This window comes from Salvelinus alpinus, chromosome 24, assembly GCF_045679555.1.
Source record: "Salvelinus alpinus chromosome 24, SLU_Salpinus.1, whole genome shotgun sequence".
Classification (NCBI taxonomy): Eukaryota; Metazoa; Chordata; class Actinopteri; order Salmoniformes; family Salmonidae; genus Salvelinus; species Salvelinus alpinus.
The window spans coordinates 48,204,246-48,232,092 of NC_092109.1; the positions used below are offsets into that span (position 1 = coordinate 48,204,246).

At 42.9% G+C, this 27,847-nt stretch overlaps 1 protein-coding gene across 1 annotated transcript in view; it reads right to left on the minus strand.

The window, feature by feature from the left end:
- dixdc1b (DIX domain containing 1b) overlaps positions 1-27,847 on the minus strand; it is a 72,454-nt gene that overhangs the window by 34,643 nt on the left and 9,964 nt on the right. The window contains exons 3-9 of the mRNA XM_071362936.1: positions 23,522-23,647; positions 23,153-23,366; positions 22,256-22,360; positions 19,241-19,311; positions 18,740-18,822; positions 12,722-12,808; positions 7,400-7,453 (exon numbers count right to left, since the gene is read on the minus strand). Of these exons, the coding sequence (XP_071219037.1) occupies positions 7,400-7,453; positions 12,722-12,808; positions 18,740-18,822; positions 19,241-19,311; positions 22,256-22,360; positions 23,153-23,366; positions 23,522-23,647 (740 nt within the window). The remainder of the gene's footprint in view (positions 1-7,399; positions 7,454-12,721; positions 12,809-18,739; positions 18,823-19,240; positions 19,312-22,255; positions 22,361-23,152; positions 23,367-23,521; positions 23,648-27,847) is intronic.

A 27,847-nucleotide genomic window follows, 5' to 3' on the forward strand; every position in this document is an offset into this window, starting at 1 on the left:
TATAAAGACCTGACTGGGTCCAGCACCCCACAGTATGACTTGTTATATAAAGACCTGACTGGGTCCAGCACCCCACAGTATGACTTGTTATATTGTTATATAAAGACCTGACTGGGTCCAACACCCCACAGTATGACTTGTTATATTGTTATATAAAGACCTGACTGGGTCCAACACCCCACAGTATGACTTGTTATATAAAGACCTGACTGGGTCCAGCACCCCACAGTATGACTTGTTATATTGTTATAGAAGACCTGACTGGGTCCAGCACCCCACAGTATGACTTGTTATATTGTTATAGAAGACCTGACTGGGTCCAGCACCCCACAGTATGACTTGTTATATAAAGACCTGACTGGGTCCAGCACCCCACAGTATGACTTGTTATATTGTTATATAAAGACCTGACTGGGTCCAGCACCCCACAGTATGACTTGTTATATAAAGACCTGACTGGGTCCAACACCCCACAGTATGACTTGTTATATTGTTATATAAAGACCTGACTGGGTCCAGCACCCCACAGTATGACTTGTTATATTGTTATATAAAGACCTGACTGGGTCCAGCACCCCACAGTATGACTTGTTATATAAAGACCTGACTGGGTCCAACACCCCACAGTATGACTTGTTATATAAAGACCTGACTGGGTCCAGCACCCCACAGTATGACTTGTTATATAAAGACCTGACTGGGTCCAGCACCCCACAGTATGACTTGTTATATTGTTATATAAAGACCTGACTGGGTCCAGCACCCCACAGTATGACTTGTTATATAAAGACCTGACTGGGTCCAGCACCCCACAGTATGACTTGTTATATTGTTATATAAAGACCTGACTAGGTCCAGCACCCCACAGTATGACTTGTTATATAAAGACCTGACTGGGTCCAGCACCCCACAGTATGACTTGTTATATAAAGACCTGACTGGGTCCAACACCCCACATTATGACTTGTTATATAAAGACCTGACTGGGTCCAGCACCCCACAGTATGACTTGTTATATAAAGACCTGACTGGGTCCAGCACCCCACAGTATGACTTGTTATATTGTTATATAAAGACCTGACTGGGTCCAGCACCCCACAGTATGACTTGTTATATAAAGACCTGACTGGGTCCAACACCCCACATTATGACTTGTTATATAAAGACCTGACTGGGTCCAGCACCCCACAGTATGACTTGTTATAGAAAGACCTGACTGGGTCCAGCACCCCACAGTATGACTTGTTATATTGTTATATAAAGACCTGACTGGGTCCAGCACCCCACAGTATGACTTGTTATATTGTTATATAAAGACCTGACTGGGTCCAACACCCCACAGTATGACTTGTTATATTGTTATAGAAGACCTGACTGGGTCCAGCACCCCACAGTATGACTTGTTATATAAAGACCTGACTGGGTCCAACACCCCACAGTATGACTTGTTATATAAAGACCTGACTGGGTCCAGCACCCCACAGTATGACTTGTTATATAAAGACCTGACTGGGTCCAACACCCCACAGTATGACTTGTTATATTGTTATATAAAGACCTGACTGGGTCCAGCACCCCACAGTATGACTTGTTATATAAAGACCTGACTGGGTCCAGCACCCCACAGTATGACTTGTTATATTGTTATATAAAGACCTGACTGGGTCCAACACCCCACAGTATGACTTGTTATATTGTTATAGAAGACCTGACTGGGACCAGCACCCCACAGTATGACTTGTTATATTGTTATATAAAGACCTGACTGGGTCCAGCACCCCACAGTATGACTTGTTATATAAAGACCTGACTGGGTCCAGCACCCCACAGTATGACTTGTTATATTGTTATATAAAGACCTGACTGGGTCCAGCACCCCACAGTATGACTTGTTATATAAAGACCTGACTGGGTCCAGCACCCCACAGTATGACTTGTTATATAAAGACCTGACTGGGTCCAGCACCCCACAGTATGACTTGTTATATTGTTATATAAAGACCTGACTGGGTCCAGCACCCCACAGTATGACTTGTTATATTGTTATATAAAGACCTGACTGGGTCCAACACCCCACAGTATGACTTGTTATATTGTTATATAAAGACCTGACTGGGTCCAGCACCCCACAGTATGACTTGTTATATAAAGACCTGACTGGGTCCAGCACCCCACAGTATGACTTGTTATATTGTTATATAAAGACCTGACTGGGTCCAACACCCCACAGTATGACTTGTTATATTGTTATATAAAGACCTGACTGGGTCCAGCACCCCACAGTATGACTTGTTATATTGTTATATAAAGACCTGACTGGGTCCAGCACCCCACAGTATGACTTGTTATATAAAGACCTGACTGGGTCCAGCACCCCACAGTATGACTTGTTATATTGTTATATAAAGACCTGACTGGGTCCAGCACCCCACAGTATGACTTGTTATATTGTTATATAAAGACCTGACTGGGTCCAGCACCCCACAGTATGACTTGTTATATTGTTATATAAAGACCTGACTGGGTCCAGCACCCCACAGTATGACTTGTTATATTGTTATATAAAGACCTGACTGGGTCCAGCACCCCACAGTATGACTTGTTATATTGTTATATAAAGACCTGACTGGGTCCAACACCCCACAGTATGACTTGTTATATTGTTATATAAAGACCTGACTGGGTCCAGCACCCCACAGTATGACTTGTTATATTGTTATATAAACACCTGACTGGGTCCAACACCCCACAGTATGACTTGTTATATTGTTATATAAAGACCTGACTGGGTCCAGCACCCCACAGTATGACTTGTTATATTGTTATATAAAGACCTGACTGGGTCCAACACCCCACAGTATGACTTGTTATATTGTTATATAAAGACCTGACTGGGTCCAGCACCCCACAGTATGACTTGTTATATTGTTATATAAAGACCTGACTGGGTCCAACACCCCACAGTATGACTTGTTATATTGTTATATAAAGACCTGACTGGGTCCAGCACCCCACAGTATGACTTGTTATATAAAGACCTGACTGGGTCCAACACCCCACAGTATGACTTGTTATATTGTTATATAAAGACCTGACTGGGTCCAACACCCCACAGTATGACTTGTTATATTGTTATATAAAGACCTGACTGGGTCCAGCACCCCACAGTATGACTTGTTATATTGTTATATAAAGACCTGACTGGGTCCAACACCCCACAGTATGACTTGTTATATTGTTATATAAAGACCTGACTGGGTCCAACACCCCACAGTATGACTTGTTATATAAAGACCTGACTGGGTCCAGCACCCCACAGTATGACTTGTTATATTGTTATATAAAGACCTGACTGGGTCCAACACCCCACAGTATGACTTGTTATATTGTTATATAAAGACCTGACTGGGTCCAGCACCCCACAGTATGACTTGTTATATTGTTATATAAAGACCTGACTGGGTCCAACACCCCACAGTATGACTTGTTATATTGTTATATAAAGACCTGACTGGGTCCAACACCCCACAGTATGACTTGTTATATAAAGACCTGACTGGGTCCAGCACCCCACAGTATGACTTGTTATATTGTTATATAAAGACCTGACTGTGTCCAGCACCCCACAGTATGACTTGTTATATTGTTATATAAAGACCTGACTGGGTCCAGCACCACACAGTATGACTTGTTATATTGTTATATAAAGACCTGACTGGGTCCAGCACCCCACAGTATGACTTGTTATATTGTTATATAAAGACCTGACTGGGTCCAACACCCCACAGTATGACTTGTTATATTGTTATAGAAGACCTGCCTGGGTCCAGCACCCCACAGTATGACTTGTTATATTGTTATATAAAGACCTGACTGGGTCCAGCACCCCACAGTATGACTTGTTATATTGTTATATAAAGACCTGACTGGGTCCAACACCCCACAGTATGACTTGTTATATAAAGACCTGACTGGGTCCAGCACCCCACAGTATGACTTGTTATATTGTTATATAAAGACCTGACTGGGTCCAACACCCCACAGTATGACTTGTTATATAAAGACCTGACTGGGTCCAGCACCCCAAAGTATGACTTGTTATATTGTTATATAAAGACCTGACTGGGTCCAGCACCCCACAGTATGACTTGTTATATTGTTATATAAAGACCTGACTGGGTCCAGCACCCCACAGTATGACTTGTTATATTGTTATATAAAGACCTGACTGGGTCCAACACCCCACAGTATGACTTGTTATATTGTTATATAAAGACCTGACTGGGTCCAGCACCCCACAGTATGACTTGTTATATAAAGACCTGACTGGGTCCAGCACCCCACAGTATGACTTGTTATATTGTTATATAAAGACCTGACTGGGTCCAGCACCCCACAGTATGACTTGTTATATTGTTATATAAAGACCTGACTGGGTCCAGCACCCCACAGTATGACTTGTTATATTGTTATATAAAGACCTGACTGGGTCCAGCACCCCACAGTATGACTTGTTATATTGTTATATAAAGACCTGACTGGGTCCAGCACCCCACAGTATGACTTGTTATATTGTTATATAAAGACCTGACTGGGTCCAACACCCCACAGTATGACTTGTTATATTGTTATATAAAGACCTGACTGGGTCCAGCACCCCACAGTATGACTTGTTATATTGTTATATAAACACCTGACTGGGTCCAACACCCCACAGTATGACTTGTTATATTGTTATATAAAGACCTGACTGGGTCCAGCACCCCACAGTATGACTTGTTATATTGTTATATAAAGACCTGACTGGGTCCAACACCCCACAGTATGACTTGTTATATTGTTATATAAAGACCTGACTGGGTCCAGCACCCCACAGTATGACTTGTTATATTGTTATATAAAGACCTGACTGGGTCCAACACCCCACAGTATGACTTGTTATATTGTTATATAAAGACCTGACTGGGTCCAGCACCCCACAGTATGACTTGTTATATAAAGACCTGACTGGGTCCAACACCCCACAGTATGACTTGTTATATTGTTATATAAAGACCTGACTGGGTCCAACACCCCACAGTATGACTTGTTATATTGTTATATAAAGACCTGACTGGGTCCAGCACCCCACAGTATGACTTGTTATATTGTTATATAAAGACCTGACTGGGTCCAACACCCCACAGTATGACTTGTTATATTGTTATATAAAGACCTAACTGGGTCCAACACCCCACAGTATGACTTGTTATATTGTTATATAAAGACCTGACTGGGTCCAACACCCCACAGTATGACTTGTTATATAAAGACCTGACTGGGTCCAGCACCCCACAGTATGACTTGTTATATTGTTATATAAAGACCTGACTGTGTCCAGCACCCCACAGTATGACTTGTTATATTGTTATATAAAGACCTGACTGGGTCCAGCACCACACAGTATGACTTGTTATATTGTTATATAAAGACCTGACTGGGTCCAGCACCCCACAGTATGACTTGTTATATTGTTATATAAAGACCTGACTGGGTCCAACACCCCACAGTATGACTTGTTATATTGTTATAGAAGACCTGCCTGGGTCCAGCACCCCACAGTATGACTTGTTATATTGTTATATAAAGACCTGACTGGGTCCAGCACCCCACAGTATGACTTGTTATATTGTTATATAAAGACCTGACTGGGTCCAACACCCCACAGTATGACTTGTTATATAAAGACCTGACTGGGTCCAGCACCCCACAGTATGACTTGTTATATTGTTATATAAAGACCTGACTGGGTCCAACACCCCACAGTATGACTTGTTATATAAAGACCTGACTGGGTCCAGCACCCCACAGTATGACTTGTTATATTGTTATATAAAGACCTGACTGGGTCCAGCACCCCACAGTATGACTTGTTATATTGTTATATAAAGACCTGACTGGGTCCAGCACCCCACAGTATGACTTGTTATATTGTTATATAAAGACCTGACTGGGTCCAACACCCCACAGTATGACTTGTTATATTGTTATATAAAGACCTGACTGGGTCCAACACCCCACAGTATGACTTGTTATATTGTTATATAAAGACCTGACTGGGTCCAGCACCCCACAGTATGACTTGTTATATTGTTATATAAAGACCTGACTGGGTCCAGCACCCCACAGTATGACTTGTTATATTGTTATATAAAGACCTGACTGGGTCCAGCACCCCACAGTATGACTTGTTATATTGTTATATAAAGACCTGACTGGGTCCAGCACCCCACAGTATGACTTGTTATATTGTTATATAAAGACCTGACTGGGTCCAGCACCCCACAGTATGACTTGTTATATTGTTATATAGAGACCTGACTGGGTCCAACACCCCACAGTATGACTTGTTATATTGTTATATAAAGACCTGACTGGGTCCAGCACCCCACAGTATGACTTGTTATATTGTTATATAAAGACCTGACTGGGTCCAGCACCCCACAGTATGACTTGTTATATTGTTATATAAAGACCTGACTGGGTCCAACACCCCACAGTATGACTTGTTATATTGTTATATAAAGACCTGACTGGGTCCAACACCCCACAGTATGACTTGTTATATTGTTATATAAAGACCTGACTGGGTCCAGCACCCCACAGTATGACTTGTTATATTGTTATATAAAGACCTGACTGGGTCCAGCACCCCACAGTATGACTTGTTATATTGTTATATAAAGACCTGACTGGGTCCAGCACCCCACAGTATGACTTGTTATATTGTTATATAAAGACCTGACTGGGTCCAGCACCCCACAGTATGACTTGTTATATTGTTATATAAAGACCTGACTGGGTCCAGCACCCCACAGTATGACTTGTTATATTGTTATATAGAGACCTGACTGGGTCCAACACCCCACAGTATGACTTGTTATATTGTTATATAAAGACCTGACTGGGTCCAGCACCCCACAGTATGACTTGTTATATTGTTATATAAAGACCTGACTGGGTCCAGCACCCCACAGTATGACTTGTTATATTGTTATATAAAGACCTGACTGGGTCCAGCACCCCACATTATGACTTGTTATATTGTTATATAAAGACCTGACTGGGTCTAACACCCCACAGTATGACTTGTTATATTGTTATATAAAGACCTGACTGGGTCCAGCACCCCACAGTATGACTTGTTATATTGTTATAGAAGACCTGACTGGGTCCAGCAAAATTAAGGCAGTTAATGTAAATTGGTTTCAGAAGAAAGACACAACACTTTCAAAGTGTTGGAGTACAGAGCCAAAATGAGTCACTGTCCCAGTAATTTTGGAGCTCACTATGTCAACATTACTTCTTAATTCGCTTGATAATGATCTGGAAAACGGTTAGTCTGAAAAACAGTATTTACCTTTAGCTCCTGGGTCTCCTCCATACTCTGATCTAGATGACTACGAATGACCACCTAGAGAGAACGAGAGAGCGAGGGGAGGGATAGAGAGAAGGAGCGAGGGGAGGGATAGAGAGAAGGAGGGAGGGGAGGGATAGAGAGAAGGAGGGAGGGGAGGGATAGAGAGAAGGAGGGAGGGGAGGGATAGAGAGCGGAAGGGGAGAGAGAGGCTGTGTGTGAGAAATAGGAAACGGAAAGTTGATGAATAGAGGGAAAATTGATACCTGTCTCTCTCACACACACACACACACACACACACACACACACACACACACACACACACACACACACACACACACACACACACACACACACACACACACACACACACACACACACACACAGAGAAAGAGAAATAAGATCTGCACAGAGAACAAAGATATGTCCTAGAGAGAGAGAGCTGTGTTTGGGTGTTACCAGTTGTTGAGAGAGAGAGATACATTCTGTATACTTCTGGCCCTTCTTTGGACACTGTGTTAACTGTGTTAACTAACCTCCAGACGAGCTTCAATGCCACACAACTCTCCTTCCGTGGCCTCCAACTGCTCTTAAATACAAGTAAAACTAAATGCATTCTATTCAACCGATCACTGCCCGCACCCTCCCGCCCGACCAGCATCACTACTCTGGACGGCTCTGACTTAGAATATGTGGACAACTACAAATACCTAGGTGTCTGGTTAGACTGTAAACTCTCCTTCCAGACTCACATTAAGCATCTCCAATCCAAAATTAAATCTAGAATTGGCTTCCTATTTCGCAACAAAGCCTCCTTCACTCATGCTGCCAAACATACCCTTGTAAAACTGACTATCCTACCGATCCTTGACTTCGGCGATGTAATTTACAAAATAGACTTCAACACTCTACTCAACAAATTGGATGCAGTCTATCACAGTGCCATCCGTTTTGTCACCAAAGCCCCATATACTACCCACCACTGCGACCTGTATGCTCTAGTCGGCTGGCCCTCGCTTCATCCTCGTCGCCAAACCCACTGGTTCCAGGTCATCTACAAGTCTCTGCTAGGTAAAGCCCCGCCTTATCTCAGCTCACTGGTCACCATAGCAGCACCCACCCGTAGCACGCGCTCCAGCAGGTACAGTGGGGAGAACAAGTATTTGATACACTGCCGATTTTGCAGGTTTTCCTACTTACAAAGCATGTAGAGGTCTGTAATTATTATCATAGGTACACTTCAACTGTGAGAGACGGAATCTAAAACAAAAATCCAGAAAATCACATTGTATGATTTTTAAGTAATTAATTTGCATTTTATTGCATGACATAAGTATTTGATACATCAGAAAAGCAGAACTTAATATTTGGTACAGAAACCTTTGTTTGCAATTACAGAGATCATACATTTCCTGTAGTTCTTGACCAGGTTTGCACACACTGCAGCAGGGATTTTGGCCCACTCCTCCATACAGACCTTCTCCAGGTCCTTCAGGTTTCGGGGTTGTCGCTGGGCAATACGGACTTTCAGCTCCCTCCAAAGATTTTCTATTGGGTTCAGGTCTGGAGACTGGCTAGGCCACTCCAGGACCTTGAGATGCTTCTTACAGAGCCACTCCTTAGTTGCCCTGGCTGTGTGTTTTGGGTCGTTGTCATGCTGGAAGACCCAGCCACGACCCATCTTCAATGCTCTTATTGAGGGAAGGAGGTTGTTGGCCAAGATCTTGCGATACATGGCCCCATCCATCCTCCCCTCAATACGGTGCAGTCGTCCTGTCCCCTTTGCAGAAAAGTATCCCCAAAGAATGATGTTTCCACCTCCATGCTTCACGGTTGGGATGGTGTTCTTGGGGTTGTACTCATCCTTCTTCTTCCTCCAAACACAGCGAGTGGAGTTTAGACCAAAAAGCTCTATTTTTGTCTCATCAGACCACATGACCTTCTCCCATTCCTCCTCTGGATCATCCAGATGGTCATTGGCAAACTTCAGACGGGCCTGGACATGCGCTGGCTTGAGCAGGGGGACCTTGCGTGCGCTGCAGGATTTTAATCCATGACGGCGTAGTGTTTTACTAATGGTTTTCTTTGAGACTGTGGTCCCAGCTCTCTTCAGGTCATTGACCAGGTCCTGCCGTGTAGTTCTGGGCTGATCCCTCACCTTTCTCATGATCATTGATGCCCCACGAGGTGAGATCTTGCATGGAGCCCCAGACCGAGGGTGATTGACCGTCATCTTGAACTTCTTCCATTTTCTAATAATTGCGCTAACAGTTGTTTCCTTCTCACCAAGCTGCTTGCCTATTGTCCTGTAGCCCATCCCAGCCTTGTGCAGGTCTACAATTTTATCCCTGATGTCCTTACACAGCTCTCTGGTCTTGGCCATTGTGGAGAGGTTGGAGTCTGTTTGATTGAGTGTGTGGACAGGTGTCTTTTATACAGGTAACGAGTTCAAACAGGTGCAGTTAATACAGGTAATGAGTGGAGAACAGGAGGGCTTCTTAAAGAAAAACTAACAGGTCTGTGAGAGCCGGAATTCTTACTGGTTGGTAGGTGATCAAATACTTAAGTCATGCAATAAAATGCAAATTAATTACTTAAAAATCATACAATGTGATTTTCTGGATTTTTGTTTTAGATTCCGTCTCTCACAGTTGAAGTGTACCTATGATAAAAACTACAGACCTCTACATGCTTTGTAAGTAGGAAAACCTGCAAAATCGGCAGTGTATCAAATACTTGTTCTCCCCACTGTATATCTCACTGGTCACCGCCAAAACCAATTCTTCCTTTGGCCTCCTTTCCTTCCAGTTCTCTGCTGCCAATGACTGGAACGAACTACAAAAATCACTAAAGCTGGAGACTCTCCCTCACTATCTTTAAGCACCAGCTGTCAGAGCAGCTCACAGATCACTGCACCTGTACATAGCCCATCTATAATTTAGCCCAAACAACTACCTCTCCCCCTACTGTATTTATTTATTTATCTTGCTCCTTTGCACCCCAGTATCTCTACTTGCACATTCATCTTCTGCACATCTACCATTCCAGTGTTTAATTGCTATATTGTAATTACTTCACCACTATGTCATTATGGCCTATTTATTGCCTTATCTCCCTTATCTTACCTCATCTGTATATAGACTATATAAACCTACTGTATTATTACTATATTATTAACATATTACTGTATGTTTGTTTACTCCATGTGTAACTCTGTGTTGTTGTGTGTGTCGAACTGCTTTGCTTTATCTTGGCCAGGTCGCAATTGTAAATGAGAACTTGTTCTCAACTAGCCTACCTGGTTAAATAAAGGGTTAGGGTTATATATATATATATAATATAGAAATACCTGGTTAAATAAAGGGTTAGGGTTATATATATATATATATAATATAGAAATACCTGGTTAAATAAAGGGTAAGGGTTATATATATATATATAATATAGAAATACCTGGTTAAATAAAGGGTTAGGGTTATATACAGTGGGGAGAACAAGTATTTGATACACTGCCGATTTTGCAGGTTTTCCTACTTACAAAGCATGTAGAGGTCTGTAATTTTTATCATAGGTACACTTCAACTATGAGAGACGGAATCTAAAACAAAAATCCAGAAAATCACATTGTATGATTTTTAAGTAATTAATTTGCATTTTATTGCATGACATAAGTATTTGATACATCAGAAAAGCAGAACTTAATATTTGGTACAGAAACCTTTGTTTGCAATTACAGAGATCATACGTTTCCTGTAGTTCTTGACTAGGTTTGCACACACTGCAGCAGGGATTTTGGCCCACTCCTCCCTACAGATCTTCTCCAGATCCTTCAGGTTTCGGGGCTGTCGCTGGGCAATACGGACTTTCAGCTCCCTCCAAAGATTTTCTATTGGGTTCAGGTCTGGAGACTGGCTAGGCCACTCCAGGACCTTGAGATGCTTCTTACGGAGCCACTCCTTAGTTGCCATGGCTGTGTGCTTCGTTTCGTTGTCATGCTGGAAGACCCAGCCACGACCCATCTTCAATGCTCTTACTGAGGGAAGGAGGTTGTTGGCCAAGATCTCGCGATACATGGCCCCATCCATCCTCCCCTCAATACGGTGCAGTCGTCCTTTCCCCTTTGCAGAAAAGCATCCCCAAAGAATGATGTTTCCACCTCCATGCTTCACGGTTGGGATGGTGTTCTTGGGGTTGTACTCATACTTCTTCTTCCTCCAAACACGGCGAGTGGAGTTGGACCAAAAAGCTCTATTTTTGTCTCATCAGACCACATGACCTTCTCCCATTCCTCCTCTGGATCATCCAGATGGTCATTGGCAAACTTCAGACGGGCCTGGACATGCACTGGCTTAAGCAGGGGGACCTTGCGTGCGCTGCAGGATTTTAATCCATGACGGCGTAGTGTGTTACTAATGGTTTTCTTTGAGACTGTGGTCCCAGCTCTCTTCAGGTCATTGACCAGGTCCTGCCGTGTAGTTCTGGGCTGATCCCTCACCTTCCTCATGATCATTGATGCCCCACGAGGTGAAATCTTGCATGGAGCCCCAGACCGAGGGTGATTGACCGTCATCTTGAACTTCTTCCATTTTCTAATAATTGCGCCAACAGTTGTTTCCTTCTCACCAAGCTGCTTGCCTATTGTCCTGTAGCCCATCCCAGCCTTGTGCAGGTCTACAATTTTATCCCTGATGTCCTTACACAGCTCTCTGGTCTTGGCCATTGTGGAGAGGTTGGAATCTGTTTGATTGAGTGTGTGGACAGGTGTCTTTTATACAGGTAACGAGTTCAAACAGGTGCAGTTAATACAGGTAATGAGTGGAGAACAGGAGGGCTTCTTAAAGAAAAACTAACAGGTCTGTGAGAGCCGGAATTCTTACTGGTTGGTAGGTGATCAAATACTTATGTCATGCAATAAAATGCAAATTAATTATTTAAAAATCATACAATGTGATTTTCTGGATTTTTGTTTTAGATTCCGTCTCTCACAGTTGAAGTGTACCTATGATAAAAATGACAGACCTCTACATGCTTTGTAAGTAGGAAAACCTGCAAAATCGGCAGTGTATCAAATACTTGTTCTCCCCACTGTATATACATATAATATAGAAATACCTGGTTAAATAAAGGGTTAGGGTTATATATATACATATAATATAGAAATACCTGGTTAAATAAAGGGTTAGGGTTATATATATACATATAATATAGAAATACCTGGTTAAATAAAGGGTTAGGGTTGTAAATGTGAGCTTGTTCTCAACTAGCCTACCTGGTTAAATAAAGGTGAAATAAAATAAAAAATAGAAATATGTGTTTGGGTGTTACCAGTTGTTGTTCAGTGTTATCTTCTCCCAGAGTCAGATTCAACTTCTCCTGCTCATCATCTGGCAGAGACCCATGAAGTAACAGGGCCTAGACACACACACACACACACACACATGTACACGCACACGTACACACACACACACACCAGTAGCTGTGAAAGCAGGTGCAGTCCAACAGTAACATTCTGACTTATGGGTCATTTTCAAACAATGCTGTTAAAGACAGATGAAATGTAATAAAAATGTAAATAGTGACACGAAGAATAACAATATAATGGCTATATACGGGGAGTAGAAAAGTACATGGCTATATACACAGGGAGTAGAAAAGTACAAGGCTATATACACAGGGAGTAGAAAATGACATGGCTATATACACAGGAAGTAGAAAATAACATGGCTATATACACAGGAAGTAGAAAATAACATGGCTATATACACAGGAAGTAGAAAATAACATGGCTATATACACAGGAAGTAGAAAATTACATGGCTAAATACACAGGAAGTAGAAAATAACATGGTTATATACAGGGAGTAGAAAATAACATGGCTATATACACAGGAAGTAGAAAATAACATGGCTATATACAGGGAGTAGAAAATAACATGGCCATATACAGGGAGTAGAAAATAACATGGTTATATACAGGGAGTAGAACATAACATGGCTATATACAGGGAGTAGAAAATAACATGGCTATATACACAGGAAGTAGAAAATAACATGGCTATATACACAGGGAGTAGAAAATAACATGGCTATATACAGGGAGTAGAAAATAACATGGCCATATACAGGGAGTAGAAAATAACATGGTTATATACAGGGAGTAGAAAATAACATGGTTATATATACCGGGAGTAGAAAATAACATGGCTATATACAGGGAGTAGAAAATAACATGGCTATATACACAGGGAGTAGAAAATAACATGGTTATATACAGGGAGTAGACCATAACATGGTTATATACAGGGAGTAGAAAATAACATGGTTATATACAGGGAGTAGAAAATAACATGGCTATATACAGGGAGTAGAAAATAACATGGTTATATACAGGGAGTAGAAAATAACATGGCTATATACAGGGAGTAGAAAATAACATGGCTATATACAGGGAGTAGAAAATAACATGGCTATATACAGGGAGTAGAAAATAACATGGTTATATACAGGGAGTAGAAAATAACATGGCTATATACAGGGAGTAGAAAATAACATGGTTATATACAGGGAGTAGAAAATAACATGGCTATATACAGGGAGTAGAAAATAACATGGCTATATTCAGGAAGTAGAAAATAACATGGTTATATACAGGAAGTAGAAAATAACATGGCCATATACAGGGAGTAGAAAATAACATGGTTATATACAGGGAGTAGAAAATAACATGGCTATATACAGGGAGTAGACCATAACATGGTTATATACAGGGAGTAGAAAATAACATGGCCATATACAGGGAGTAGAAAATAACATGGTTATATACAGGGAGTAGAAAATAACATGGTTATATATACCGGGAGTAGAAAATAACATGGTTATATACAGGGAGTAGACCATAACATGGTTATATACAGGGAGTAGAAAATAACATGGTTATATACAGGGAGTAGAAAATAACATGGTTATATACAGGGAGTAGAAAATAACATGGCTATATACAGGGAGTAGAAAATAACATGGCTATATACAGGGAGTAGAAAATAACATGGCTATATACAGGGAGTAGAAAATAACATGGTTATATACAGGGAGTAGAAAATAACATGGCTATATACAGGGAGTAGAAAATAACATGGTTATATACAGGGAGTAGAAAATAACATGGTTATATACAGGGAGTAGAAAATAACATGGTTATATACAGGGAGTAGAAAATAACATGGCTATATACAGGGAGTAGAAAATAACATGGTTATATACAGGGAGTAGAAAATAACATGGTTATATACAGGAAGTAGAGGTAATAACATGGCTATATTCAGGAAGTAGAAAATAACATGGTTATATACAGGGAGTAGAAAATAACATGGTTATATACAGGAAGTAGAAAATAACATGGTTATATACAGGGAGTAGAAAATAACATGGCTATATTCAGGAAGTAGAAAATAACATGGTTATATACAGGAAGTACCAGGGGTACGAGGTAATTGAGGTAGATATGTACATATACAGTACATTCGGGAAAGTATTCAGACCCCTTGACTTTTTCTACATTTTGTTACGTTACAGCCTTATTCTAAAATTGGTGTGCCTGTTGTGTGTGTGGGCGTATGTAGTGTGTGTTGGGGTGTCAGTATGTGTGAGTGTGTGGGCGTATGTAGTGTGTGTGTGTGTGTGTGTGTGTGTGTGTGTGTGTGTGCCTGTTGTGTGTGTGGGCGTATGTGTGTGTGTGTGTGTGTGTGTGTGTGTGTGTGTGTGTGTGTGTGTGTGTGTGTGTGTGTGTGTGTGTGTGTGTGTGTGTGTGTGTTGGGGTGTCAGTATGTGTGAGTGTGTGGGTAGAGTCCAGTGTGTGTGGGCGTATGTAGTGTGTGTGTGTGTGTTGGGGTGTCAGTATGTGAGTGTGTGGTCCAGTGTGTGCGGGCATATGTAGTGTGTGTGTGTTGGGGTGTCAGTATGTGTGAGTGTGTGGGTAGAGTCCATTGTGTGTGCATAGTCAGTGGGTCATGCTTGAGTTAGGGGTCACTGTTTAGTTTAGCAGTCTTTTAGAGGTAGAAGCTGTTCAGGGTCCTGTTGGTTCCAGACTTGGTGCAACGATACTGCATGACGTACGCTAGCAGAGAGAACCATGACTGGGTGGCTGGAGTCTATTCATTTAAAAAATAAATGCTCTAGCTGGTGAAACCTTAACTATCCAGCAGGTATCACAATAAAGAAATAAAATAAAAAAATTGAGAAACATTAACATATTCCTTCTCCAATAATATTCTCTAGAAACAAAGTTTAACACTTTCAACCATTTTGAATGGTCTTTTCTATTCAAAACTTTCAATTTTCCAACTCAAATAATAAATGTACTACAAATATTGAATAAATGACCTAAATAAAAAATATACACAAATAATACATGATCTGATGAAATTGCTTTAGAAAAAGGGGCACAAGACAGGGATGTCCTCTCTCCACCCTCCTGTTTGTACTGAACCGTTTGCAGAAACAACTAGACAGGACCCAAATGTAACAGGTCTCAGTATTGGTAAACATGAATATAAACTACACTTATTTGCAGATGATCTCCTGATATACCTGACCAAAATTGAAAAATCAATACCCCCTTTGCTAAAAACATTTTCAGAATACTCAAAAAGTTCAGGTTATAAAATGAACTTGGAAAAAAATGAAATAATGGCAATAGGAAAAATAAAAACAATAACTCGCCATCTACAGCAATCCTTTAAGTGGACCACAAAACATATCAAATACTCAGGATGCTTAATAAGTGACAACAAATATATAAAGACTACTTTATTCCATTACTCAACAATATGACAGCAGATTTAATTACAGTGCATTCGGAAAGTATTCATACCCCTTTACTTTTTACACATTTTGTTACGTTACAGCCTTATTATAAAATAGATTAAATAAATAAAAATCATCAATCTACACACAATACCCCATAATGACATCACAATACCCCATAATGACATCAAAATACCCCATAATGACATCAAAATACCCCATAATGACATCACAATACCCCATAATGCAAAGCAAAAACAGGCTAGAAATGTTTGAAATATTGAGATAAAAAAATGAAATATTACATTTACATAAGTATTCAGACCCTTTGCTATGAGACTCAAAATTGAGCTCAGGTGCATTCTGTTTCCATTGATCATTCTTGAGATGTTTCTACAACTTGATTGGAGTCCACCTGTGGTAAATTCAATTGATTGGACATGATTTGGAAAGGCACACACCTGTCTATATAAGGTCCCACAGTTGACAGTGCATGTAAGAGCAAAAACCAAGCCATGAAGTCGAACAAATTGTCCGTAGAGCTCCGAGACAGGATTGTGTCGAAGAACAGATCTGGGGAAAGGTACCAAAACATTTCTGCAGCATTGAAGGTCCCCAAGAACACAGTGGCCCCCATCATTCTTAAATGGAAGAAGTTTGGAACCACCAAGACTCTTCCTAGAGCTGGTAGCCCGGCCAAACTGAGCAATCGGGAGAGAAGGGCCTTGGGCAGGGAGGTGACCAAGAACCCGATGGTCACTCTGACAGAGCTCTAGAGTTCCTCTGTGGAGATGGGAGAACCTTCCTGAAGGACAACCATCTCTGCAGCACTCCACCAATCAGGCCTTTATGGTAGAGTGGGCAGACGGAAGCCACTCCTCAGTAAAAGGCACATGACAACCCGCTTGGAGTTTGCCAAAAGGCACCTAAAGACTCTCAGACCATGAGAAACACGATTCTCTGGTCTGATGAAACCAAGGTTGAACTATTTGGCCTGAATGCCAAGCCCCACGTCTGGAAGAAACCTGGCACCATCCCTACGGTGAAGCATGGTGGTGGCAGCATCATGCTGTGAGGATGTTTTTCAGCTGCAGGTACTGGTAGACTAGTCAGGATCGAGGGAAAGATGAACGTAGCAAAGTACAGAGATCCTTGATGAAAACCTGCTCCAGAGCACTCAGGACCTCAGACTGGAGGGAAGGTTCACATTCCAACAGGACAACGACCCTAAGCACACAGCTAAGACAACGCAGGAGTGGCTTCGGGACAAGTCTCTGAATGTCCTTAAGTGGCCCAGCCAGAGCCCGGACTTGAACCCGATCAAACATCCTGAAAATAGCTGTGCAGCAACGCTCCCCATCCAACCTGACAGAGCTTGAGAGGATCTGCAGAGAAGAATGGGAGAAATTCCCCAAATACAGGTGTGCCAAGCTTGTAGCGTCATACCCAAGACCACTCAAGGCTGTAATCACTGCAAAAGGTGCTTCAACAAAGTACTGAGTAAAGGGTCTGAATACTTATGTAAATGGAGAATCCCTTCGAACTCATGGCTTGGTTTTTGCTCTGATATTCACTGTTAACTGTGGGACCATAAATAGACAGGTGTGTGCCTTTCCAAATCATGTCCAATCAAAGCAATACTTGAAAGCAATACTGAATACTTATGTAAATAAGGTGTTTCTGTTTTTTTCCTAAAAACCTGTTTTCGCTTGGTCATTATGGGGGTATTGTGTTTAGATTAATGAGGAAAATGTTATATTCAATCCATTTTAGAATAAGGCTGTAATGTAACAAAATTTGGAAAAGGGGAAGGGGTCTGAATACTTTATGAATGCACCGAATGCTTCTCCAATACTCTCTAGAAACAAAGGTTAAATCATATTCCTTCTCCGATAATATTATCTATAAACATAGCACTTAAAACATGTTTAAAAACATGTTCCTTCTCCAATAATATTCCTAGAAACATTCAAATATTCCTTGTCCAATAATATTCTCTAGAAACAAACATTTTCGTTCTCCAATAATATTATCTATAAACATTAACATATTCCTTGTATAGACATTTCATACACAGCTCTTATACATTCTATAAATCATTCATACCCAGACATCACCTGTGTCTCAAGACACGGTGATGGCTGGGAATGTATTAACACATCTATTTTTCTTTGAAGATGGCCCAAACAGTCTGTGTGTGTTTTTGTTTCACTATCCTTTAGGGTACCAGAAGTTCTCACAAGGACAGTAAAATAACCAAAATTCAGACAAGTGGGGACATTTTGCTGGTCCCACGAGGGAAAATTCTATTTTAGGCTTAGGGGTTAGGTTTAGGGTTACAATTAAGGTTAGGAGTTACGGTCAGGTATAGTTTTAGGGTCAGGTATAGTTTTAGGGTCAGGTCTAGTTTTAGGGTCAGGTCTAGTCTTAGGGATAGTTTTTGGGGTCAAGTTTAGGTTAGGGTTAGGTTAAGGAAAAAAGGATTTTGAATGAAAATGTATTTTCGGTTCCCACGAGGACAGAAAAACATAACGTGTGTACCTGTAGAGCTGACACCATTCTCCGTGTCTCCTGCATCTCTCTCTCCAGGCTCTCAGTCAGAGGACTCTCCCAACATGCCTTAGCTACACACACACACACACACACACACACACACACACACACACACACACACACACACACACACACACACACACACACACACACACACACACACACACACACACACACACACACACACACACACACAGACATATTTCACAGTTAATGTTGAAGTCTGTGCGACTTTATTAAGCCATCTTATCTTAATGAATCTATTAAATCATATTGAATTGTAATGAATCGATGGAATCTTACTGAATATATTGAATCATATTCATCCTGATGAATCATATTCATCCTGATGAATCATATTGAATCTATTGAATATTCATTGCTGCATGTTTACCTGACTCTGACGTCTGACCCAGCGAGGCAGCCTGACACTAACCTAACCTGTGCACTGCAAAACCTACACTGCCAACTTGTGTGTGTGTGTCTTACTGCTTCTCTCTGGTTGGCTTTCCTCCGGCTCTCTGTTGTCTGATTGGCTGGTAGGCGGGGCTCTGGGTGAACTGAGGATATAAACACTGATTACTGACAGGAGGGTGTGTGGTTTGTGCGGTGTGTGTGTGTGTGTGTGTGGTGCAGGGTTTCCGTTACGAAAATGTGGCGCTGGACATTTGGCAGGCAGCATTTAAATTTACAGGACATTTGAGACATTTCTCGGACCCATATGTGTTGGGGGCGTAACCCATTAGCAGTGGTGGAAAAAGTACCCAGTTGTCATACTTGAGTAAAAGTATAGTTACCTTAATAGAACGTTACTCAAGTAAAAGTAACCCAGTAAAATACTGCTTGAGTAAAAGTCTAAAAGTATTTGGTTCTAAATATATTTAACTATCAAAAGTAAATGTAATTGATAAAATATATAAATCATTTCAAATTCCTTATTCAAAGCAAACCAGACTCCACCATTTTCTTGTTTTTAAAATGTAAAATGTATGGATAGCCAGGGGTACAGGGGTACGCTCAGACATCATTTACAAACGCTGCATGTGTGTTTAGTGAGTCCTCCAGATCAGAGGCAGTAGGGATGACCATGTTTTTTATTGATAAGTGCGTGAATTGGACCATATTCTTGTCCTGTTAAGCATAAAACATTTAACGAGTACTTTTGGGAGTCAGGGAAAATGTATGGAGTAAAAAGTAAATTATTTTCATTAGGAATGTATTGAAGTAAAAGATAAAAAAATATATATATATATAAATGGTAAAATACTGAATGGTAAAATACCCCAAAAATATTTTTTACTTAAGTACCTTACACCACTGCCCATTAGGGTGTCCACCCATGGTGTTCAGAATAACAGAAATCACATTTAGCTCATGGTAATTCATATGAACAGAACATTTAGCTCATGGTAATTCATATGAACAGAACATTTAGCTCATGGTAATTCATATTAACAGAGCATTTAGCTCATGGTAATTCGTTTTAACAGAACATTGAGATTATGGTAATTCATATTAACAGAACATTGAGATTATGGTAATTCATATGAACAGAACATTGAGATTATGGTAATTCGTTTTAACAGAACATTCAACAGCCAACAAGATGAGAAACAGACAGCTACATCACTAGCCTGTACTGTTCCTCAGCCAACAAGATGAGTAACAAACAGCTACATCACTAGCCTGTACTGTTCCTCAGCCAACAAGATGAGTAACCAACAGCTACATCACTAGCCTGTACTGTTCCTCAGCCAACAAGATGAGTAACAAACAGCTACATCACTAGCCTGTACTGTTCCTCAGCCAACAAGATGAGTAACAGACAGCTACATCACTAGCCTGTACTGTTCCTCAGACAACAAGATGAGAAACAGACAGCTACATCACTAGCCTGTACTGTTCCTCAGACAACAAGATGAGTAACAAACAGCTACATCACTAGCCTGTACTGTTCCTCAGACAACAAGATGAGAAACAGACAGCTACATCACTAGCCTGTACTGTTCCTCAGCCAACAAGATGAGAAACAGACAGCTACATCACTAGCCTGTACTGTTCCTCAGACAACAAGATGAGTAACAGACAGCTACATCACTAGCCTGTACTGTTCCTCAGCCAACAAGATGAGTAACAGACAGCTACATCACTAGCCTGTACTGTTCCTCAGCCAATAAGATGAGTAACCAACAGCTACATCACTAGCCTGTCAATCTCTATCTCCCATAGTAGGAAAGTTGACCTATTCTATTGGTCAGCTCGTGGAGAAATAAATAGCCTATTCCAAACACACTCTGGGACAGTGGTGGGACGATCCCAAATTCATACAACCAGCAGACCCAGGCTACATCCCGAATACTTTAAAAAGCAATCAAATAAAAATAAAAAAGTTTTATATAGCCCTTCTTACATCAGCTGATATCTCAAAGTGCTGTACAGAAACCCAGCCTAAAACCCCAAACAGCAAGCAATGCAGGTGTAGAAGCACGGTGGCTAGGAAAAACTCCCTAGAAAGGCCAAAACCTAGGAAGAAACCTAGAGAGGAACCAGGAAAAGCACAGAGTCTGATGCAACACATCAGAATGTTTATCTGAAAAACAGTCCAAGCTATTAAGAGTCAAGATCACTTTCGCTGTCAAAAAGCAAGCTGTGATCTACGAAATTCAAACGTAGCTAATAAAAACAGTTCTGGAGGAACGAGGCTGGGCAGTATTCATAAAATATTACCCCAGCATAGTGGCTATTTAAAAAAATATATATTTGACCTTTATTTAACTAGGCAAGTCAGTTAAGAACAAATTCTTATTTTCAATGACGGCCTACCGGGGAACAGTGTGTTAACTGCCTTGTTCAGGGGATATATGTTGCTATATGCCTGGCCTGCCAATATTGTTCTCCTCCAACAATATTATATTTCAAAACTCAAGCTTTGATAACAAAATAGATCAGTTGGTAGAGCACTGGAGGCACTGCGGAGCATACATTGAAATAATTAGCTTTTTACTGTACTGGTGGTCATGGTGCGTTCAACTGGGAACTCTGACATCTCCGACTTACGAGCGTTCAAGACACCTGGCCTCATGGTGCGTTCAACTGGGAACTCTGACATCTCCGACTTACGAGCGTTCAAGACACCTGGCCTCATGGTGCGTTCAACTGGGAACTCTGACATCTCCGACTTACGAGCGTTCAAGACACCTGGCCTCATGGTGCGTTCAACTGGGAACTCTGACATCTCCGACTTACGAGCGTTCAAGACACCTGGCCTCCATTTTGAATGGTCCTCCAACTCAGAATACGAACTCTGGCTTCTTTCTAGAGCTCTGACTTTCCGACCATAAGATCACTGACATGAAGATTTCACCTCGCAAAAGTTATGAAATACTACTTAGGCTTGTATCAAACTTTGCTGTGTGTGTGGGAGAGTATGAGTGTGTGGGGGTGTGAGTGTGGGGAGGATGTGTGTGTGTGGGGGGTATGAGTGTGGGGGGATATGAGTGTTACCTGCTTGGTGTTGTGTCAGGATCGTCTGGCGGTCCTCTCTCGTACTGCTGGACCAGAGCACGAACACACACACCTCCATCCTCATCTACAAGCATACCCCAACCACTGGAGAGACATTACACACACACACTGAACAGAGGAGTGTGTGTTTTCCTGTGGAGGTATGTGTACCTGTGGAGGTGTGTCTACCTGTGGAGGTGTGTGTGTGTGTGCCTGTGGAGGTGTGTGTGTGTGCCTGTGGAGGTGTGTGTGTGTACCTGTGGAGGTGTGTGTGTGTGTGCCTGTGGAGGTGTGTGTGTGTGTGCCTGTGGAGGTGTGTGTGTGTACCTGTGGAGGTGTGTGTGTGTACCTGTGGAGGTGTGTGTGTGTGTGTGCCTGTGGAGATGTGTGTGTGTACCTGTGGAGGTGTGTGTGTGTGTGTGTCTACCTGTGGAGGTGTGTGTGTGTACCTGTGGAGGTGTGTGTGTGTGTGTACCTGTGGAGGTGTGTGTGTGTGTGTGCCTGTGGAGGTGTGTGTGTGTGCCTGTGCAGGTGTGTGTGTGTACCTGTGGAGGTGTGTGTGTGTACCTGTGGAGGTGTGTGTGTGTACCTGTGGAGGTGTGTGTGTGTGCCTGTGCAGGTGTGTGTGTGTACCTGTGGAGGTGTGTGTGTGTACCTGTGGAGGTGTGTGTGTGTACCTGTGGAGGTGTGTGTGTGTACCTGTGGAGGTGTGTGTGTGTACCTGTGCAGGTGTGTGTGTGTACCTGTGCAGGTGTGTGTGTGTACCTGTGGAGGTGTGTGTGTGTACCTGTGGAGGTGTGTGTGTGTACCTGTGGAGGTGTGTGTGTGTACCTGTGGAGGTGTGTGTGTGTACCTGTGCAGGTGTGTGTGTGTACCTGTGCAGGTGTGTGTGTGTACCTAGCTGTTCTCTCTGCGTCGTGTCGTGCGGCTGCCAATGCTGTCGCTGCGCTCTGCGCCATGGCAACTGTGGAGAGCGGCCTGTGGTTGGCTGCGGCTCCCGCCATGCTCCGCCCACCCCTGGATGCTGCTCTCTGATTGGCTGATGGTTTGAAGTGGGCGGCTAGAGCCAAAATCAATCTCATCACTGACTTCAGATCCCCTTCTACAATATCTACACACACACACACACAGGAGAAAGAGATTATGTGAGAACTGTGGGACAGGTGTCAGTGTGTGTGTGTGTGTGTGTGTGTGTGTGTGTGTGTGTGTGTGTGTGTGTGTGTGTGTGTGTGTGTGTGTGTGTGTGTGTGTGTGTGTGTGTGTTACCCCGAGCAGAGGTGTGAGGCATGCGTATCCGTCTGGAGGTGATGAAGTTGAGGACTCGCTCCACGTTCTCCCTGCTCTCCTCTCGGTCCTTAGGAGCCTCATATACCCCCTCCAACACCTCCCCCGCTGCAAGGGGAGACGGGGGGATGGGAGGGTTACTCATAATTGTTATCATATAAATCAAATCATAATTTATTTAATCTCTCGTGGACAGATTCTGCATGTAAACGGCAACAATATGTCAAAGCTCACGTAGAATTATGTGATTACGAGCAGCAGTAGTTCCTGGTTTGGGGTTTTCATCAGTGATTATTTGATAGAATCAGGATTGGGCGAAAGCGGTGCTTAAACTGGGCACTCTGTAGTTATTGTACCACTGGGGAATCATTAAAGACGGACCGTTCCCTCTACAGACACTCTGTAGTTATTGTACCACTGGGGAATCACTAAAGACGGACCGTTCCCTCTACAGGCACTCTGTAGTTATTGTACCACTGGGGAATCACTAAAGACGGACCGTTCCCTCTACAGGCACTCTGTAGTTATTGTACCACTGGGGAATCACTAAAGACGGACCGCTCCCTCTACATGCACTCTGTAGTTATTGTACCACTGGGGAATCATTAAAGACGGACCGCTCCCTCTACAGACACTCTGTAGTTATTGTACCACTGGGGAATCATTAAAGACGGACCGTTCCCTCTACAGGCACTCTGTAGTTATTGTACCACTGGGGAATCACTAAAGACGGACCGTTCCCTCTACAGGCACTCTGTAGTTATTGTACCACTGGGGAATCACTAAAGACGGACCGTTCCCTCTACAGGCACTCTGTAGTTATTGTACCACTGGGGAATCACTAAAGACGGACCGTTCCCTCTACAGGCACTCTGTAGTTATTGTACCACTGGGGAATCACTAAAGACGGACCGCTCCCTCTACAGGCACTCTGTAGTTATTGTACCACTGGGGAAATCACTAAAGACGGACCGTTCCCTCTACAGGCACTCTGTAGTTATTGTACCACTGGGGAATCACTAAAGACGGACCGCTCCCTCTACATGCACTCTGTAGTTATTGTACCACTGGGGAATCATTAAAGACGGACCGTTCCCTCTACAGGCACTCTGTAGTTATTGTACCACTGGGGAATCATTAAAGACGGACCGTTCCCTCTACAGGCACTCTGTAGTTATTGTACCACTGGGGAATCACTAAAGACGGACCGTTCCCTCTACAGGCACTCTGTAGTTATTGTACCACTGGGGAATCACTAAAGACGGACCGCTCCCTCTACAGGCACTCTGTAGTTATTGTACCACTGGGGAAATCACTAAAGACGGACCGTTCCCTCTACAGGCACTCTGTAGTTATTGTACCACTGGGGAATCACTAAAGACGGACCGTTCCCTCTACAGTTCTATGTCCATTAAACGATGGCCCAGCACTCTCCAGGTAAACGAACCACTTTGCCAAAGTGCCTGATGTGAGATTGTGTTGAAAACATCTTCACATTTTATTTCTTCTCTTCGACTGCTTTGTGTGTTCACACGAGGGAGGAAACTTCGATTCCTTCCTTCGGACAACGGTATTCATACTAGTTCATGGTATTCCCCCCAGAAGTAAAACAACTTTCACAAGATCATTTTACTTCTGGGTAAGAGAGATTATCATTTATTTGAAGTGCATTTCCTGTCTCAACACAAAACAGATTAAAAAGGAGAAAATAAAAACAAACATACCATAGACATCATCTGATATTAAACAGTTTAATTTATCAGATATAACAGCTATGGTTTGTGTGGTGTAGTGTAGTGTAGTGTGGTGTAGTGTAGTGTAGTGTAGTGTGGTGTGGTGTGGTGTAGTGTAGTGTGGTGTAGTGTAGTGTAGTGTAGTGTGGTGTAGTGTAGTGTGGTGTGGTGTGGTGTGGTGTGGTGTAGTGTAGTGTAGTGTAGTGTAGTGTAGTGTGGTGTGGTGTAGTGTAGTGTGGTGTAGTGTAGTGTAGTGTGGTGTAGTGTAGTGTAGTGTGGTGTGGTGTGGTGTGGTGTGGTGTAGTGTAGTGTAGTGTAGTGTGGTGTAGTGTAGTGTGGTGTGGTGTAGTGTAGTGTGGTGTAGTGTAGTGTAGTGTGGTGTGGTGTAGTGTAGTGTAGTGTGGTGTGGTGTGGTGTGGTGTGGTGTAGTGTAGTGTAGTGTAGTGTGGTGTAGTGTAGTGTGGTGTGGTGTGGTGTGGTGTGGTGTAGTGTAGTGTGGTGTAGTGTGGTGTGGTGTGATGTGGTGTAGTGTGGTGTGGTGTGGTGTGGTGTGGTGTGGTGTGGTGTGGTGTGGTGTGGTGTGGTGTGGTGTGGTGTGGTGTGGTGTGGTGTAGTGTAGTGTGTGTGTGGTGTGGTGTGGTGTGGTGTGGTGTAGTGTAGTGTGGTGTGGTGTGGTGTGGTGTGGTGTGGTGTAGTGTAGTGTGGTGTGGTGTGGTGTGGTGTGGTGTGGTGTGGTGTGGTGTGGTGTGGTGTGGTGTGGTGTGGTGTGGTGTGGTGTGGTGTAGTGTAGTGTGGTGTGGTGTGGTGTGGTGTGGTGTGGTGTGGTGTAGTGTAGTGTAGTGTAGTGTGGTGTGGTGTGGTGTGGTGTGGTGTGGTGTGGTGTAGTGTAGTGTGGTGTAGTGTGGTGTAGTGTAGTGTAGTGTAGTGTGGTGTAGTGTAGTGTAGTGTAGTGTAGTGTAGTGTAATGTAATGTGGTGTGGTGTAGTGTAGTGTAATGTGGTGTGGTGTGGTGTGGTGTGGTGTGGTGTAGTATAATGTAGTGTGGTGTGGTGTTGTGTAGTGTGGTGTTGTGTAGTGTGGTGTAGTGTAATGTGGTGTGGTGTGGTGTAGTATGGTGTAGTGTGGTGTAGTGTAGTGTGGTGTAGTGTAGTGTAGTGTAGTGTGGTGTGGTGTAGTGTAGTGTGGTGTAGTGTGGTGTAGTGTGGTGTAGTGTAGTGTGGTGTAGTGTAGTGTAGTGTAGTGTGGTGTGGTGTAGTGTAGTGTAGTGTGGTGTGGTGTGGTGTAGTGTGGTGTGGTGTGGTGTGGTGTGGTGTAGTGTAGTGTGGTGTAGTGTGGTGTAGTGTGGTGTGGTGTAGTGTGGTGTGGTGTGGTGTAGTGTAGTGTGGTGTAGTGTAGTGTAGTGTAGTGTAGTGTAGTGTGGTGTAGTGTAGTGTAGTGTAGTGTGGTGTGGTGTGGTGTGGTGTAGTGTAGTGTGGTGTGGTGTGGTGTGGTGTAGTGTAGTGTGGTGTGGTGTGGTGTGGTGTGGTGTGGTGTAGTGTAGTGTAGTGTAGTGTAGTGTGGTGTGGTGTGGTGTGGTGTGGTGTGGTGTGGTGTAGTGTAGTGTAGTGTGGTGTGGTGTAGTGTAGTGTAGTGTGGTGTGGTGTGGTGTGGTGTGGTGTGGTGTGGTGTGGTGTGGTGTGGTGTGGTGTAGTGTAGTGTAGTGTGGTGTGGTGTGGTGTGGTGTGGTGTGGTGTAGTGTAGTGTGGTGTGGTGTGGTGTGGTGTGGTGTGGTGTGGTGTAGTGTAGTGTAGTGTAGTGTGGTGTGGTGTGGTGTGGTGTGGTGTGGTGTGGTGTGGTGTGGTGTGGTGTGGTGTAGTGTAGTGTGGTGTGGTGTGGTGTGGTGTGGTGTGGTGTGGTGTGGTGTGGTGTAGTGTAGTGTAGTGTAGTGTAGTGTAGTGTGGTGTGGTGTAGTGTAGTGTAGTGTAGTGTAGTGTAGTGTAGTGTAATGTGGTGTGGTGTGGTGTGGTGTAGTATAATGTAGTGTGGTGTGGTGTTGTGTAGTGTGGTGTTGTGTAGTGTGGTGTTGTGTAGTGTGGTGTAGTGTAATGTGGTGTGGTGTGGTGTAGTATGGTGTAGTGTGGTGTAGTGTAGTGTGGTGTAGTGTAGTGTAGTGTAGTGTGGTGTGGTGTAGTGTAGTGTGGTGTAGTGTGGTGTAGTGTGGTGTAGTGTAGTGTGGTGTAGTGTAGTGTAGTGTAGTGTGGTGTGGTGTAGTGTAGTGTAGTGTGGTGTGGTGTGGTGTAGTGTGGTGTAGTGTGGTGTAGTGTGGTGTGGTGTGGTGTGGTGTAGTGTAGTGTAGTGTAGTGTGGTGTGGTGTGGTGTAGTGTAGTGTAGTGTAGTGTAGTGTAATGTGGTGTGGTGTAGTGTGGTGTAGTGTGGTGTGGTGTGGTGTAGTGTAGTGTAGTGTGGTGTGGTGTAGTGTAGTGTAGTGTGGTGTGGTGTGGTGTAGTGTAGTGTAGTGTAGTGTGGTGTGGTGTGGTGTAGTGTAGTGTAGTGTAGTGTAGTGTAGTGTAGTGTAGTGTAATGTGGTGTGGTGTGG